Below are 16,508 nucleotides of genomic sequence, written 5' to 3'. Positions count from 1 at the left end.
AAAAGAGAGAGAGAGAGAGAGAGAGAGAGAGAGAGAGAGAGATAGAGAGAGAGAGAGAGAGAGAGAGAGAAAGAGAAAGAAACATATATGTATGTATATATATATATATATATGGGGGAGGTTCATACCAGCCTGAGCTACACAGAGACTCTGTCTCAGAACAAACAAACAAAAAAGTAGAGATATTGAGATATATGTGTACCTTTTTGGTTATATGTTTTGAGGCAGGGTCTCTCTATTCGACTCAACTAATCTGGAGCGACTCTGTAGACTGGCTGGCCTCAGACTCCCAGAGATTGGCAGCCTCTGCCTTCTGAGCGCTGGGATTAAAGGTGTGTGTGTGCCCCATGTCCAGCTACACTCTTCACAGTAGTCAGGTTATTAGATGCCCGTCCACAGATGGACGGGGAATGAGATGTGGCATTTACACACAATGGAATTTTATTCGGCTCTCAGGCAGAGCAAAGTATTTACAGGAAGATAAGTAGAGCCAGAGACCTTCAAGTTAAACAAGTAAGACAGACTCAGATGATGCTCCCTCTTTTCGTTCATATTTGAATGTAGACTTCTATAAAAGATGTCAGGGTAGAAGGGGATGTTTTCATAAAGAGGAATGACCAATGGGAAAAGGGATGAGAAAGGGTAATCAAGAGTGAGTATGTTCAAAGTACATTCTGTTATATGTTTGGAAAAGCATAATGGAACCCATTATTTTGTACAATTACTATACACAGAACTGTTTTGATGATTCTGAATCACTATGGAGAATCATTAGAAGGTAGTTTGGGGGTTTCCTTTGTTTGGTTGGTTTGGTTTGGTTTGGTTTTTTCAAGACAGGGATTCTCTGTGGAGCCCTGGCTGTCTTGGATCTCGCTTTGTAGACCAGATTGGCCTCAAACTCATAGAGATCAGCCTGCCTCTGCCTCTGCCTCTGCCTCTGCCTCTGCCTCTGCCTCTGCCTCTGCCTCTGCCTCTGCCTCTGCCTCTGCCTCTGCCTCTGCCTCTGCCTCTGCCTCTGCCTCTGCCTCTGCCTCTGCCTCTGCCTCTGCCTCTGCCTCTGCCTCTGCCTCTGCCTCTGCCTCTGCCTCTGCCTCTGCCTCTGCCTCTGCCTCTGCCTCTGCCTCTGCCTCTGCCTCTGCCTCTGCCTCTGCCTCTGCCTCTGCCTCTGCCTCTGCCTCTGCCTCTGCCTCTGCCTCTGCCTCTGCCTCTGCCTCTGCCTCTGCCTCTGCCTCTGCCTCTGCCTCTGCCTCTGCCTCTGCCTCTGCCTCTGCCTCTGCCTCTGCCTCTGCCTCTGCCTCTGCCTCTGCCTCTGCCTCTGCCTCTGCCTCTGCCTCTGCCTCTGCCTCTGCCTCTGCCTCTGCCTCTGCCTCTGCCTCTGCCTCTGCCTCTGCCTCTGCCTCTGCCTCTGCCTCTGCCTCTGCCTCTGCCTCTGCCTCTGCCTCTGCCTCTGCCTCTGCCTCTGCCTCTGCCTCTGCCTCTGCCTCTGCCTCTGCCTCTGCCTCTGCCTCTGCCTCTGCCTCTGCCTCTGCCTCTGCCTCTGCCTCTGCCTCTGCCTCTGCCTCTGCCTCTGCCTCTGCCTCTGCCTCTGCCTCTGCCTCTGCCTCTGCCTCTGCCTCTGCCTCTGCCTCTGCCTCTGCCTCTGCCTCTGCCTCTGCCTCTGCCTCTGCCTCTGCCTCTGCCTCTGCCTCTGCCTCTGCCTCTGCCTCTGCCTCTGCCTCTGCCTCTGCCTCTGCCTCTGCCTCTGCCTCTGCCTCTGCCTCTGCCTCTGCCTCTGCCTCTGCCTCTGCCTCTGCCTCTGCCTCTGCCTCTGCCTCTGCCTCTGCCTCTGCCTCTGCCTCTGCCTCTGCCTCTGCCTCTGCCTCTGCCTCTGCCTCTGCCTCTGCCTCTGCCTCTGCCTCTGCCTCTGCCTCTGCCTCTGCCTCTGCCTCTGCCTCTGCCTCTGCCTCTGCCTCTGCCTCTGCCTCTGCCTCTGCCTCTGCCTCTGCCTCTGCCTCTGCCTCTGCCTCTGCCTCTGCCTCTGCCTCTGCCTCTGCCTCTGCCTCTGCCTCTGCCTCTGCCTCTGCCTCTGCCTCTGCCTCTGCCTCTGCCTCTGCCTCTGCCTCTGCCTCTGCCTCTGCCTCTGCCTCTGCCTCTGCCTCTGCCTCTGCCTCTGCCTCTGCCTCTGCCTCTGCCTCTGCCTCTGCCTCTGCCTCTGCCTCTGCCTCTGCCTCTGCCTCTGCCTCTGCCTCTGCCTCTGCCTCTGCCTCTGCCTCTGCCTCTGCCTCTGCCTCTGCCTCTGCCTCTGCCTCTGCCTCTGCCTCTGCCTCTGCCTCTGCCTCTGCCTCTGCCTCTGCCTCTGCCTCTGCCTCTGCCTCTGCCTCTGCCTCTGCCTCTGCCTCTGCCTCTGCCTCTGCCTCTGCCTCTGCCTCTGCCTCTGCCTCTGCCTCTGCCTCTGCCTCTGCCTCTGCCTCTGCCTCTGCCTCTGCCTCTGCCTCTGCCTCTGCCTCTGCCTCTGCCTCTGCCTCTGCCTCTGCCTCTGCCTCTGCCTCTGCCTCTGCCTCTGCCTCTGCCTCTGCCTCTGCCTCTGCCTCTGCCTCTGCCTCTGCCTCTGCCTCTGCCTCTGCCTCTGCCTCTGCCTCTGCCTCTGCCTCTGCCTCTGCCTCTGCCTCTGCCTCTGCCTCTGCCTCTGCCTCTGCCTCTGCCTCTGCCTCTGCCTCTGCCTCTGCCTCTGCCTCTGCCTCTGCCTCTGCCTCTGCCTCTGCCTCTGCCTCTGCCTCTGCCTCTGCCTCTGCCTCTGCCTCTGCCTCTGCCTCTGCCTCTGCCTCTGCCTCTGCCTCTGCCTCTGCCTCTGCCTCTGCCTCTGCCTCTGCCTCTGCCTCTGCCTCTGCCTCTGCCTCTGCCTCTGCCTCTGCCTCTGCCTCTGCCTCTGCCTCTGCCTCTGCCTCTGCATCCCGAGTGCTGCAGTTAAAGGCGTGCGCCACCACCCAGCAGGTAGCTTTAACTAAATAAGATGTATTGAAAATAGCAGTGAGGGGGACCAGAGAGATGACTCAGTGGTTAAGAACACTGGCTGCTCTTCCAGAGGACAGGGTTTGATTTCTGACATCCATATAGTGACTGACAACTGATTGTAACGCCAGTTCCAGGGGATCTGACTCCCTCTCCTGGCCTGTGTGGGTAATGCATATAGAGTACACATACATGCAGTCACAACACTCATACACATAAAATAAAAAGAAATAAATCTTTTTAAAAAGAAAAACAGCAGGGAAGGATTGTGTGTCGATTTAACATTCCTCTTCTTTGTGTTTCTAGGGGACTTGAACACAGCTATTGCCCATGAAGCATCCAGGCAGTGTTGGGGTCATAGGCCCATCTAGAACCCCATAGTCTAGCTTTAACATACATTCTCCTCGACACCCTTAATGCTGGCAACCCTCTTTAGGTCATTTAGGCCTATGAAAGAATGTGAATGTTCTAAACGCCTAGAATATATGCTCCAGACACAGGCTTTAACAGATAGTCCAAAGCAATAAACTATCTCACACCAAAGTTAGCTTCCAACTAGGGAAAGGGGGTAGGAAGGGAAAGTGTAAAACATAGAACAGAAAATGTGAAAACTGGATACATTCATTCACTGAAACTCTGACCCTGCTTTAGTTCCTCTTCTGTTGCTGTAGTAAGATCACGTGACTAAGGAAACCTGTAAAAGAGACCGTGTGCCGGGCCGTGGTGGCGCACGCCTTTAATCCCAGCACTTGGGAGGCAGAGGCAGGTGGATCTCTGGCTCCAAAGCCACAGAGAAACCCTGTCTCGAAAAACCAAAAAAAAAAAAAAAAAGAGAGAGAGAGAGAGAGAGAGACCGTGTGATTGGGCTTATGCCCCTAGAGCGCTAAACTCCGCGATGACGGAGTGACCGTGTGGCAATGGGCAGTCGGGAAAGCAGCTGAGAGCTCCCGTCTTGATCCACAAGCAGAACCCTAGCGGCACACCTCCTCCATCAAGGCCACATCTCCTAACGCTTCCCAAACAGCCCCACCGACTGGGGGCCAAGTACACAAACATGTGGGCCCATGGGGCCATTCTCATTCACAGGCCACAGTCACTGCCGGCATTTTGGGCTGTGCCCCCTTCGCTAATGGGCTCACATGTTGGACATTTTTTTCGACAGAGACACACTTACACCTCAGTGGTTTTCACACTCTTGAGTCTTCCCTGTGCCGTCCATCTTTTTAATATTAGGAACAAAGCATCTTTTTTATTTTAGCTTTTTGTTTATTTGTATGGGGGAGCAGTATATGCTTGTAAGTGCAGGGGTCTGTGGAGGCCAGAGATGAAGGTGGAGGCGTTTGTGAGCTGCCACGCATGGGTGCTGAGCGCAGACCTTGGAGCCTTCGTGAGCTTTAGTTGCTGGGATATCTCTCCAGCCCCTGGTATTTATTTTCAATTGGAAGAAGGGAGGTATGTTTTAATCAGAATTTACTTTGAGGGCCTGGAGAGGTGGCCCAGTGGTTACAACACTTGCTCTTCCAGAGGACCTGGGCTGAATTCCCAGCCTCCATACAGTGCTTCGCAGCCATCCGTAGCTGCAGTTCTAGAGAAGTTGTTGCCACTTTCTGGCTTCTGAAGACACTGGGTATGCAAGTGGTACCAGACATACATGTGATCAAAACACTCATAAAAATAAGATTATTCTTTAAAAAGAATCCACTTTGTCCACTGATCAGCGGTTCTCAGCCTTCCTTTAACACAGTGCCCCAATCATAAAGTTACTTCATCGCTACTTCATAACTGTCATGTTGCTGCTTTTATGAGTTGTAATTTAAATATCTGATACGCGACCCTGATAAAGGGTCTTTTGATCCCACAGGTTGGGAACCACTGCCCTGGAAGACACATTCACAGAAAATATTCTTTAGTTTTCTATGTCAGGGTTTTTATCCTTTTGAGTTTCTAGCCTGATTTTTATAAACTAACATGGAAGAGGCAGGTCCTCTCAATTTACCAATTTAAGAATATGGGTTTCACGGGCTGGAGAGATGGCTCAGTGGTTGAGAGCATTTCCTGCTCTTCCAAGGGTCCTGAGTTCAATTCCCAGCAACCACATGGTGGCTCACAGCCATCTTTGATGAGATCTGGTGCCCTCTTCTGCCTGTAGGCACATACACGGACAGAGTATTGTATACATAATAAATAAATATTTTTAAAAAAAAGAATATGGGTTTCTGTCAAGGCATGGTGGCACACCCCTTGAATCCCATCACTCAGGAGACAGAGGCAGGAAGACCTCTGTGAGTTTGAGGCCAGCCTGGTCCACAGAGTGAGTTGCAGGACGGCCACAGCTACATAGTGAGACCCCGTCTCAAAAAAAAAATTGAGAATATATGAGTTTGCTTAGTAACAGGAAGTCGTGGAGTAGAAATTTGTACCACTGTGGTGCGCACAAGCAGTAAATATTTCTGGAAACAATATGTGACTGTCCCCAGGCATGGTACATAGGAAGGTTCTGCTGGGAAAAGGAAGACTCCTTGACAATTAGCTGCAAAGATTTGGCTTGGGTTTTATCTGTGTGTATGTGTCTGCATGTACAGAGGCCTGTGTGTGTGTGTGTGTGTGTGTGTGTGTGTGTGTGTGTGTGTACGGATATATGCATGTGGAGGTGGAGGCCAACTTTGGGTATCATCCTTAGAAGCCATCCACCTTGTGTTTTGAGACAGTGTCTTCCTCTGTATCCCAGGCTGGCCCTGCACTCACAGCAGCCATCTTGCTTCAGTCCCTGGAGTACTAGAATTACAGGCATGAGCCGCCATGCCTGGTTTTGAAAATGCTTATTAGCGTCTATTATGTTCCAGAGACCTCACTAGGGTGGAGGTGGGTATTGTGCAGGGTGAACTAGTCAGAGGAAGTTGACATGGATCAGATAGTCATCCCATTAAATATATGATGAGGGAAGTTACTGCTCTAGAGAGAGTGTGGTCTGGGAGCACTCCAGTCTGGAAACTGCTCTAGAGAAAGAGTGTGGTCTGGGAGCACTCCAGTCTGGAAACTGCTCTAGAGAAAGAGTGTGGTCTGGGAGCACTCCAGTCTGGAGACTGCTCTAGAGAAAGAGCTTGGTCTAGGGGAGCACTCCACTCTGGAGACTGTGGTGACTTCCCCAAAGAAATAACACTTGAGTGAGCTGGAAAGAGGAGTCAGTATTTGGTGTTCCTATTTTCCAGAAATAGAGAAAGCATGTCAAATAAAGACTGGAGCAGGACTAGTAGAGCTTGGAACACAGAGAAGAGAGGGAAAGTTTGAGTGTATGGTGCCTCACGAGCCGTAAGGCACAGACTTAAAGGATCCGATCCTAAAAGCTGTAGAGAGCCCTGGGAAACATTCATGCTGCTGTGGGAATCCTGAGTGTCCCAGGGTTCCTTAACCCAGTGAATCCTCTAACTTATTTCCAATTCTCTGGCTGGTACTTCTCTTCTTCTAGTCTACTTAAAACTGCCATCTACCCTTCTGTCCTCCAGCCAGCCAGTTACCAGTTTATTCCTAAAAGTCCCCAATTCTATTTTCATGGCAGCAAATGCCCTCAGCGTCATACCTGCTCTTGTTCATTGCAAACCCTCACTCCGCCTCTTGCCCAGCCTAGTATAGTAGTCCTCTCATTGCCGCTACCTTTTCCCCGCTGCCACTTTCCCCCAAATAAACTGAAGATAGCTTCTCACACATTCCCTGAGGTCCTCTGTGACCTGATAGTGTGGTCTCACACTTTTTTTTTTAATCCTTAAAAATAGCCAGATTGCTATGTAGTTTGTAGCATAACATTTACTCATTTAAAGTGTGGCACTAAATTATTTTTAGCATTTGCACAGCTAGGCAGTCATCACCATGCCCCTGCATCAGAACGCCTTTGTTGCCCCACCACCACCAAATAAGGCCACACCTATTAGCAGCACACCCACCCACGAGCTCTCTGCAGACTTAGGGAGATACCAGTTTATTTCCCTAGATTTCCTGGACATTTCACAGAAACGGGATCACAGAGCCTCTGCCCTCTCATGACTGTCTCCTTCCCAGGCTCACCCGTGTTTCGTGTGTGTCTACACTGTTTTGTAAGAGAAGGTTCATGGATAGGCGGTCTGCCTGCCCTGTCTCGGCTCTCTTTAAGTGGTCCTGGAGTTCTTCCTTGGAGTCTGGTGTTTAAAAGCGTGTGGTGTGGTGTGGTGTGGTGCGGTCCTTCTCCGTTTCCTATGATGAGGGCTTAGTGACATGAACGTGGCACTGTTCAATACGCCTTGATTAGCGTGTGTTGAGCACAAGGTTGACGTGGACTGTTGCTCTGCTAAGAGCAGACATTCCCCAGCCATCATCCAGCGAGGCTTCCGAGAATAGGAAGGCGTAGACCAGCTTTGCAAAGCACCGTGCCACGTCCTTACTTTCCCGTGCTGTGCTGTGGTTCTGCAGAGAACAGGGGTGAGATTCCTTTTAACTTGTGAAAAGTTATGGACCTTATTGGAGAGTCTAAAAGCAAAGGTGAAAATGTGAGCGTTAGCAGAAATAAAGTCTTAGAAGAGCAAAGGCATCCACCGTAGAGCTTGACTAGGCCTATTGTCTGTGAGTGGGAGACCCACGAGAGGGGATCGAGGGTGTTTGTGACCTTGACCACATACGTGGAGGAGACGGAGCTTCCTGGCTGCCTAATTAAGGAATCTTCTAAGAATAGAAATTCAGGAATCTTCTAAGAATAGAAATTCAAGCCGGGCGGTGGTGGCGCATGCCTTTAATCCCAGCACTTGGGAGGCAGAGGCAGGCGGATCTCTGTGAGTTCGAGGCCAGCCTGGTCTACAAGAGCTAGTTCCAGGACAGGCTCTAAAGCTACAGAGAAACCCTGTCTCAAAAAAAAAAAAAAAGAATAGAAATTCATTCACTCACTCTGGATTGAGAGTTAGCCAGCACTCGATAAGACCTGGGTGAACTGTGCACAGTGCTCACTGGAGGAGCTGTCTTGCAATCAGAAAACCTGAAATAGGTTAAGTCTGCTTTAGAAGATGAAAAACTTGAGGTCTAGAGTCTCAACCACCCCAACTGCCTCAGAGTCGCAGAGACCTGGTGCCCCTGGGCTAGACCAGCTCTCCTTAACAAGGAAGACAGTTACCACATATGTGTGGTACACTCTACTTAATTAAGCACTGTTTTTCTCCTCTCTTGTATGAGATTCGTGTGTGTGTGTGTGTGTGTGTGTGTGTGTGTGTGTGTGTGTGTGTGTGTGTGTGTGATGCTGAGGTCATGCCCAGGGCCTTAAGCATTCGGCACAAAGCTCTCTAAGGTGGCGCTATCTCCCCTACCCAGGTTCGTTTTCTTACAGTATCCTCATGACAGCCTGTGAAGTGTGCTGCACAGATAACCCTCATTCCACAGATGGCAAAACCAGAATCACACAGCCAGTCAGAAGTAGACCAAGCAAGGCCTTCTGACTTCTTAGCATGAACCCTTTCCAGTATGCCTTGCTGCACTATTTAATAGTACCTGCCTTTTCCGTGAATGGATAAGACTGATTTTGTCCACAGAGCCATGGGGGTGCTGATGTCCAAGTGGCAGACCGTCGAGCAGGTGCAGAAGGTGAGCCTGGCTGTGTCAGCCTTCAAGGACGGACTACGGGACAGGCCTTCCATTAGACGTGGGGGTGAGCTACCAGGGTCCCGCCGCGGCACTGTGGAGGGCTCTGTTCAGGAAGTACAGGAAGAAAAAGAAGCAGAGACCAGTGCCCTGGTGGTTCAGGAAGAGAGCAGCATCAACCGTGCAGCCTGGGAGCGGCTCCGAGATGGGCGTGGAGTCGAGCCTGAGGAGTTTGACAGGACCAGTCGATTCACACCCCCTGCCTTCATCCGACCCACCCGGAAGCTGGATGACGACAAACCTCCAGATATCTGCTTGGATCCCCGGGAGCCTGTGAGTGTTCCGTTAAGGCAGGATTCCCCTGTCTTAGCCTTTAAAAGGATCAAAGAATAGGACAGGAAAAACTAGGTGTGGTTGAGGTAAGACTTGAACCAGAAGAGGAAGCTGGGTTCAGAACAGTCCTTGCCCCACAAGATGGGTTTAAATGTGTCTCTGTGTAGAGTGCTTGCCTTGTGTGTTCAAGTCCCTCTATCCCCAGTACCACAAAGGGAAGCAATATTTCATAAGTATAAAACACTAAGTATAGCTTGGATTAGTCCAAGTGTAAGACTTGGACTTTTGAGTGGGAAGGAATGGTGGCGTGACAAAGCTTGAACTAATCCTATCATCTATGGATTCTCAACCACAGAAGGTACTAACCCTTGTAGGGGACATTTGGGAAATTGAAAAGGGGAACTGGGGTAAGATACAATGACTGGGGGGTTCTACTGGCATATAGATAGTATAAGACAGCTGGGATTTTAAATGTCATATAGTGCTTGGGACAATCTGTCCACAGATTATTCTCTATGAAGTGCCAGTCATATCCCTGTTCAGAAACATAGTAACAGAGCCCTAAGCAGCTAGAAGAGCTTCCTGGTTCTCGTCCACCAGGAAGAACACTCTTACCCTTCACCGTGGCTCCAGAGAGACCCAGTCCCACACAGCAGCCCGTAGGATCTCGCTCTCTGTACTTTCAAATCCTGTTCCTTCCGGCCAGGTTGTCAACGATGAGATGTGTGATATCTGTGAAGTCTGGACCGCCGAGAGCCTCTTCCCATGCCGCGTCTGCACCAGGGTCTTCCACGACGGCTGTCTGCGCCGCATGGGCTACCTCCAAGGAAGCAGTGCAGCGGAGGTGACAGAGATGGCCCACACCGAGACCGGCTGGAGCTGCTACTACTGTGTGAGTCTGGACTGCAGGACGGCAGGAAAACTTGGCGTCTTTCCAGAGGCCCAGTCTTAAAAATGGCTGCTTCTAAGTTGTGACCTAAGGGGTTTCCTAACAGTGCACGCAAGGGTGCTAGATAGGTAGATAATCAATTCCTTGCTGTGTGGTGTATTGCATGACACAAAACACATGCCAGCAGCACACAGGCCCAGTTGTAACGTGCTGGACCTAAGTGTGTTCCAGAGGGAGCAAACCACCCTCAGCTGGGAATCATAAGAACAGGTCTAACCGATGAAGAGCAGTTCTGCCCAGGGAAGTGTCAGGTTCTCTAGAAGTCTGTAGTTGTTGTTCCTTGTACTTACCTGAAAAAGCCACCTGGCGTCCTGAGCAGCGTGCTTCCAGGAGAGGTAGCTTCTGTCTCCGGAAAACACTCAGTCTTGATGTCCTCGCTTGACCTGCTGCCTATTGGGAGCGGTGGTTCTGCATCTCTGAAGTGGTGGTTATGTGAATTAAGAAGCAAAGCCGTATTGATTGATAACGCTGCAACTCTGTAGAAATGCCTTCCAGCTCTTAATGGCAGAAAGACACTTAGGTTTCCATTGAAAGCCAGCTTCACAGCCGTTCACCACCATTCCTGAGTAGACTCCCAGCCTCTCCCTCCTGCTGTGCCGTCCTGCGGATTCTTCACCAAGCCTCTGACTCAGTGCACTGAGCAGCTGCCGACTGTCTTCTTCCTCTGCCTGCAGAAAGCAAACGGGCTACTTTCTGACTCTCCACCTATGGCTGATCCACAAAACCAAGTCTGGAAGTTATTTCCAGCTACTGCATACCCCACTCTGAAATACACCACAGAACACACACCCTGCTCTGCTGTCCTGTCCGTCCTTGCCTCCCCCCCCCTCCCCTGACCCTTACGTACACACACTGCCACCAGCACCAGCATTTACGGCAACCCCGCCACCGGTCTGCTGCCAGCGTGGGCCTGCCTCAGTCAGTGCGTGTCTCCTTGCTGTCCTCTGTGAATGCTCTGCTTCCTTCCCGGCTCTGCTAGGGTCCTGCTGTCGCCGCCTCTGCCGGCCTCTTACAGAAAGACTTCCTTCAAGTTCATCCCTTTCTCTTCCCGCCATCCACAACCATACTTCCTAAGGGCACTTCACTGTCTCCCGACTTCTCTGCCCCTCCAGCCTGACCTCTGCATTCAGCTCCTTGCTGAATGGACTTTTACTGAGGCCATCAATAATCTCTCAATGGTCAAGTCCAAAGAGGCCTTTTCAGGTGTCTTCTTTGTTAGCCTTTCTGGTAACACTTCCTTATTTCCTTCTCTTTCTCTTGGCATTTGTTTTCTAGGATGTATACACTATATGGAAACTAGACAAAATGTTCACAAATAATAAATATCACCACTCTTAATACCACCTCCCATAGCCTGCCACAGCCTGCCACAGCCTGCCACAGTCTTTGCTTGGTATCCAGTACTCCTGGTCTCTTCTGGCTGCCTTTGATCATTCTTTCTCAACAGCGATGGTTTGTTTCCATTCTGGGCACTGTATTCCTCGGGGTCCTGTCGTCTTTCTCACTATCTAAACATTAGTGATTCCCATATCTGTGTCCAGACTTAAATTTCCTACCTCAGGGGCTTCCCCATCTTGATGTCTCACCAGTACTTCATGATTAGAATGCCCCCAAATGAACTTGCCTTTCTGCCTACAGCTGCTCTTTCTCCATCCCTTACCTCTGTGAACAGTAACTTCATTCGCCGGTTCCCCGGTCCCAGCTCTTCCCTGGCCCTCTTCCCTCACAGCCGCTGGGTCACCAGGTTCTGTTGGCTTGGCTACCAACACCCCTCTTTGCCCCTCCCTCTTCTCATCTCTGGTTTTAGACACTCATTTTTTTCTTACCCGTACCATTACAACAGCCACTTAAGAGATTTTGTCCCTCTGAACCATTTCCCCATAGCAGTCAGAGATCTGACAATGACAACCATCCTTCCGTGCCTTCCCATTGTCCTTAGAACAAACGCCCAAGTTAAGGGTCTCAGCCCAGGCCATGAAGAACATCACAGTTCCTTATCTATTTCTGTTTCTCCTTGCACCCCCTTCATGGTCACATGCAGCAGCCACACCAAATATCACAGTGTCGAGCACATAGCCATTGTGCCCAGAACATGCCAGATGCTCAATAGGTGTCTACTGAAAGAGTCATCGGGTTCTCGGGGAAACCCATAGGTGGGTACCCATGTGATACTGCATATGCTCTTGGCTAACAGTTTAGGAGGACAGTTAACCAACTACTACTGCAAAGGACTTTTATTCTCTAATCTTTTTTAATTACTTATCATTTACTTATTTATTTGGCTTTCCGAGACAGAGTTTCTCTGTGTAGCCCTGATTGTCCTGAAACTTGCTCTGTAGACCAGGCTGGCCTCAGACTCACAGAGATCCACCTGCCTCTGCCTCCCAAGTGCTGGGATTAAAGGCGTGCATCACTGCTACTCCACAAAGAACTTTCATAATTTAAAGACTCCATAGGACTGCCAACAAAATAAGTTCTCAGTGCTTCCTAGTAATTAAAACTTCTATGACAACATAAAAATTCATCTTGTTTAGGAACATTTCAAAACCATTCTAGAACCACTTAAAGCTGCACACCCACTAGAAGCAGGGCTGTTTGTTTTCATAATGAAAATGTGCATTAGGCACAGCCAGTGCTTCTAATAAATACTTGCTGAGCATCTGGGCTAGGGTCGCCCTGCAGCAGCTTCCTGGGGTGCTTCTGTGACATCCTTGTTTGCTCATGGTAACTTGAAAGCAGTATTTACTGAAGGGACTTAGCCAGATATCTGGATTCCAGGGAGGACTCTTACCCAAATTCAGATAGCTCAGAGCAAATCTTCCCTCTTTTTAGGGCCTTAGTCTCCTTGACTGTGAGTGAGGGCTGGGATCGGGGGATCCTGGCGTCTCTTTGGGGGGAACGTTCCCACCCCTCTTGACCCAGGGCTTTTTGTTTGTCGCTGGCCTGTATAGCCACTGATTTTGCTTTCGTGTTCCCTCAGGACAACCTTAACCTGCTGCTCACCGAGGAGGAGATGTACAGCCTCACAGAGACCTTTCAGCGGTGTAAAGTCATCCCTGGTAAGGCCGCCAGTGCTGCCGAGAAGGAGGGGCCGGCCGCATCCCCTTTCTTCCTGAGAATTTGGGGATTTGGGGAGTAGGGATGAGTGAGTCCTTCTTCCTGGGTTGTGGCCATCACAGGCACTGCCTTCCACCACAGCTCCCCTGAGCTCTCCTGGCTATGGGAGGTATAACCCGATGAGAACTGGGACTGTGGGGGCGCTGAGGGTGCCTTAGAGGTGAGTGAAGGTGTCCAGGGCTGAGGAGGGGTGGGCATAGCCAGCACAGATTGCCTCCCACAGATTGCTCCCTGACCCTGGACGACTTTGTGCGCTACCGCCACCAAGCAGCAAAGCGAGGGGATAGCAACAGGGCCCTGAGCGACGAACAAGAGGAACAGGCAGCCCGCCAGTTTGCAGCCTTGGACCCTGAACACCGAGGCCACATAGAGTGGTCCGACTTCTTGTCCCATGAATCTCTCCTACTGCTGCAGCAGCTGCGTCCCCAGGTGAGGAGCAGCAGTAACGAATGTCCATGGGGGTCAGAGGCCTCAGGTGCATGCTGGGCACATTAGGGCAGCATTGGGAACTGTCTAAGCAAGAACAGGGATCGGGAAAGGGTGTCAGGTCCATCCAGTGGTAGATGACCAGTGACCAGGGCCGAGGAGACTGCTGGAGAAGATCGTCTGTGACCGGACGCCCCTAAAAATGTCAGGCTCTCAAAAAGGCTCTGGGAACATCTAAGGAGGGCAGCAGACGTATGGACATGGAAGTGCAGTTCTCTGTGGTTTTCAAGATATTTTCGCCTTCGAGACCTTAACTTAGCTCTTCTTCCCCAGAACTCTCTATTGAGGCTTCTCACCGTCAAGGAGCGGGAACGAGCCCGGGCCACCTTCCTGGCGCGGGGCAGCGGGAGCACCATCAGTGAAGCAGAGTGCCACCATGCCCGGCACTCCTGGTTCTGCAAACGCCTTGCAGAGGCATCCTCCTGCAGTGTCAGGTCTGCTCCTCGCCAGTCCTGCCCCCCTGGCCCTCTGCCTGCTCCATCTGGACGCCCTTGGTATAGCATGTGCTTCTTCTGTGGGCAGAAGGTCCCCCTGTGGACTAGGTAGAGGCAGCACGTAGGGCAATCTCTGTCCTAGACTGTGCTGCCCCATGTCCGAAAGCCTGGACAGGCATGTCTGGGTCCATGGGTCCACCAGATTTTGGGAGGGAGGGCTCACGGCCTTTTGTTTTCGTGCTCCTAACTGTATGTTCGTTCTTGTGCCTGGCAGCATCAGCCACGTGGGTCCCATAGCAGACAGCAGCCCAGCCGGCAGCAGTAGCAAGAGTGAAGATAAGACCCCGCTGCCCTCAGAGCAGGAGTCCAGGTGAGCTGACCCCCCTCTCTTCTGTATACAGCCACAACACCCATTATAGATAAAAGAAGGCATTACCACTTCCACCCCAGAAGAGCAAGCGTCCACCCTAGAAACCAGGCCCCGAAAGGACACATTTGACCCCAGGTCTCTAGGGCCAGACAGCTGATCTGCTAGCTTTGTGGCATAGCACACCCTATGCCACTCATATTAGACATGAGGCAAGCTTCCCCGAGCTCCGGCCAGGCCAGGCCAGCCTGCCACCAGGATTGGGTCTTATAGGACTTCAGGCTTTCTACCCAGCCTGACAAATCTGTTCTCTCTCTCTCTCTCTCTCTCTCTCTCTCTCTCTCTCTCTGCAGATCTGTGGACTGGCCCACTTTCCTAAGAGAGAATGTCATCTACATCTTGGCTGCTCGCCCTAACAGTGGAGCGATTCACCTGAAACCCCCAGGATAGTGTGGGGCAGAGAGGATTAGTTCCGGGACGGTGGCATCTTCCCCCTCCTCTCCTTTCTCTTTCCTCAACCAACCTCTGGCACTGAGGCTCACAGGAAAGGGGCACTGCCAGCATCTTAATTTGTCACTAAGTTCTATGGCACTGAAGCCACCGTTCCCCTGCCAACAGAGGCAGTCTGTGGAATGCCACACTGAGAAGCCCTGAGAGCTGTGGCATCTTCACCTGCTACTGGACCACCTCCCGCCCTCTGCCACCTCATGCGTACATATATGTGCACCTGCACATGCAGCCACATACATGCCTAGGTAGCCATGCCTTCAAACTCCTGGTTCTTTTTTCAATGAAAAAGGACCAAAATCCCTTTGTGAACCCCCTGGTATAGATGAGAGGGTCTCGTCTCACTCTTTCTATTGGCCAGTTCTGATTTCCAGTAGAAAGGAAGGGGCAGACTAGCCTCGCTTCCCCTCCAAGAGATGCCCAGAGGCCCCCTGCCCACATTGAAACCCCCTTCTGTGATGAGCCGCTGTTGCTCGTGAGTGTCTGTGTGTCCCTCAGGTGTGCTGTGGGAGAACAGTGAAAATTCATCCCTCAAGTTCGTGTTTAAACTCTAATTCCTCATGACAGAAGAGGAAACTAGCTTGTGGGTTTCTCACTGCAGAAAGTGGAGACAGCCTCTCCCAGAGACCCAGAATTCTAGGAACTTTTCAACTAGGTCATCCAGCTTCACAAGCCGTTAGCAGACCAGGAAAACCAAGGTGAGCCTCCTGGCCCCTACTTATTGAATGGTATCGCATGGTCCAAAGCTCTAGGGACACGAGTGGGACAGATGCACTGGCAGGAATTGCAGCCCTCTGTGGGAGATGCTTCACTGGCTGCCACGGAGGTCGATGAGGATACAATCCCGTGGGAGAGGAGAGAAGAGCAGGCTTGTCCTGCTTCCCAGCCCAGCTCCACCGCAGACATAGAAATGTGGCATTGTGTGGAGGGCAGGCCGGCCTCGGCCATAGCCTGGAGGAGCCCTGTGGAATCCCTAAGCCGTCGTGCTGAATCAGAAGAGGATACGGCTAAGGCTTGCGAAGATTTGTATCTCAACTGTCAAGAAGTCCTAGTCAGCATCCTAAGGGGGAAGAGTTTGTCCTTCTGCCCATCATGGAGTTGTAGCCTCAGCTGCTGCTTCTCTCTGCTGCTAACTCATGTCTTCCCCGCCAGGCTAGGAGCTGCAGCTAGCCTGAGAAGCTCTGTGGACCAGCAGAGAGTGCCACAGGTGCACCAGGGTTGGCCAGCAAGCTTTACCCAAGCCCATTGCCCAGTTCTGAAGCTCTCAAGTCAGTACATGACGTGGGTCAGCCCTTAGTATATGGCGTGGGTCAGCCCTTAGACCTGGGCTCCAGGTTCTGGATTTCTGTTTTCAACCAGATGACTCAGGTATAGCCAGTTCTGACAACGAAGGGTTCTTCAAGAAAGGGTTGAGCCAAGTCATGCAGAAGCTTGCATTATCTCCATTGCTCAAATCCCTTGTACTAAAGTGGATGGTTACAGAAGGAGCCCATCACCCAGTGATGCTCAGGTGAAGTGGGAAATGAAGCCAGGGCCTTGCCTAGAGTCCTGGGTGGTCTGTTTGTAGGAACCGCCTGCCCCAGAAGCAGGGTGGTAAACTGCTGGAGACAGATTATGTAGGACTGAGATGTTACAGATAGAAGATACATTTTGGGGTTCACTGTGAAACCCACAGTTTTTTAAAAACTACTACTTTTAAAGCTGGGTATGGTGGTATAAACCCTTAATCCCAACA

At 51.4% G+C, this 16,508-nt stretch overlaps 1 protein-coding gene across 2 annotated transcripts in view; it reads left to right on the top strand.

The window, feature by feature from the left end:
- The window catches only part of Phf24 (PHD finger protein 24), a 27,441-nt gene extending 10,933 nt beyond the window's left edge, over positions 1 to 16,508 (top strand). The window contains exons 3-9 of one of the 2 annotated variants that reach the window (XM_050156016.1): positions 8,532 to 8,913; positions 9,620 to 9,805; positions 12,843 to 12,921; positions 13,203 to 13,408; positions 13,739 to 13,899; positions 14,174 to 14,269; positions 14,620 to 16,508. In XM_050156016.1, coding sequence (XP_050011973.1) covers positions 8,536 to 8,913; positions 9,620 to 9,805; positions 12,843 to 12,921; positions 13,203 to 13,408; positions 13,739 to 13,899; positions 14,174 to 14,269; positions 14,620 to 14,716 — 1,203 coding nt within the window. In that variant the 5' untranslated portion in view covers positions 8,532 to 8,535 and the 3' untranslated portion in view covers positions 14,717 to 16,508. Of the gene's footprint in view, positions 1 to 8,531; positions 8,914 to 9,619; positions 9,806 to 12,842; positions 12,922 to 13,202; positions 13,409 to 13,738; positions 13,900 to 14,173; positions 14,270 to 14,619 lie in introns of those variants that run through there. The other variant, XM_050156017.1, reaches the window with a different exon arrangement.

This window comes from Alexandromys fortis, unplaced genomic scaffold (genome assembly GCF_014885135.2).
Source record: "Alexandromys fortis isolate MF-2015 unplaced genomic scaffold, M_Fortis_MF-2015_v1.1 scaffold_92, whole genome shotgun sequence".
Taxonomy (NCBI): Eukaryota; Metazoa; Chordata; class Mammalia; order Rodentia; family Cricetidae; genus Alexandromys; species Alexandromys fortis.
This window is presented reverse-complemented; position numbering and strand designations above follow the sequence as displayed.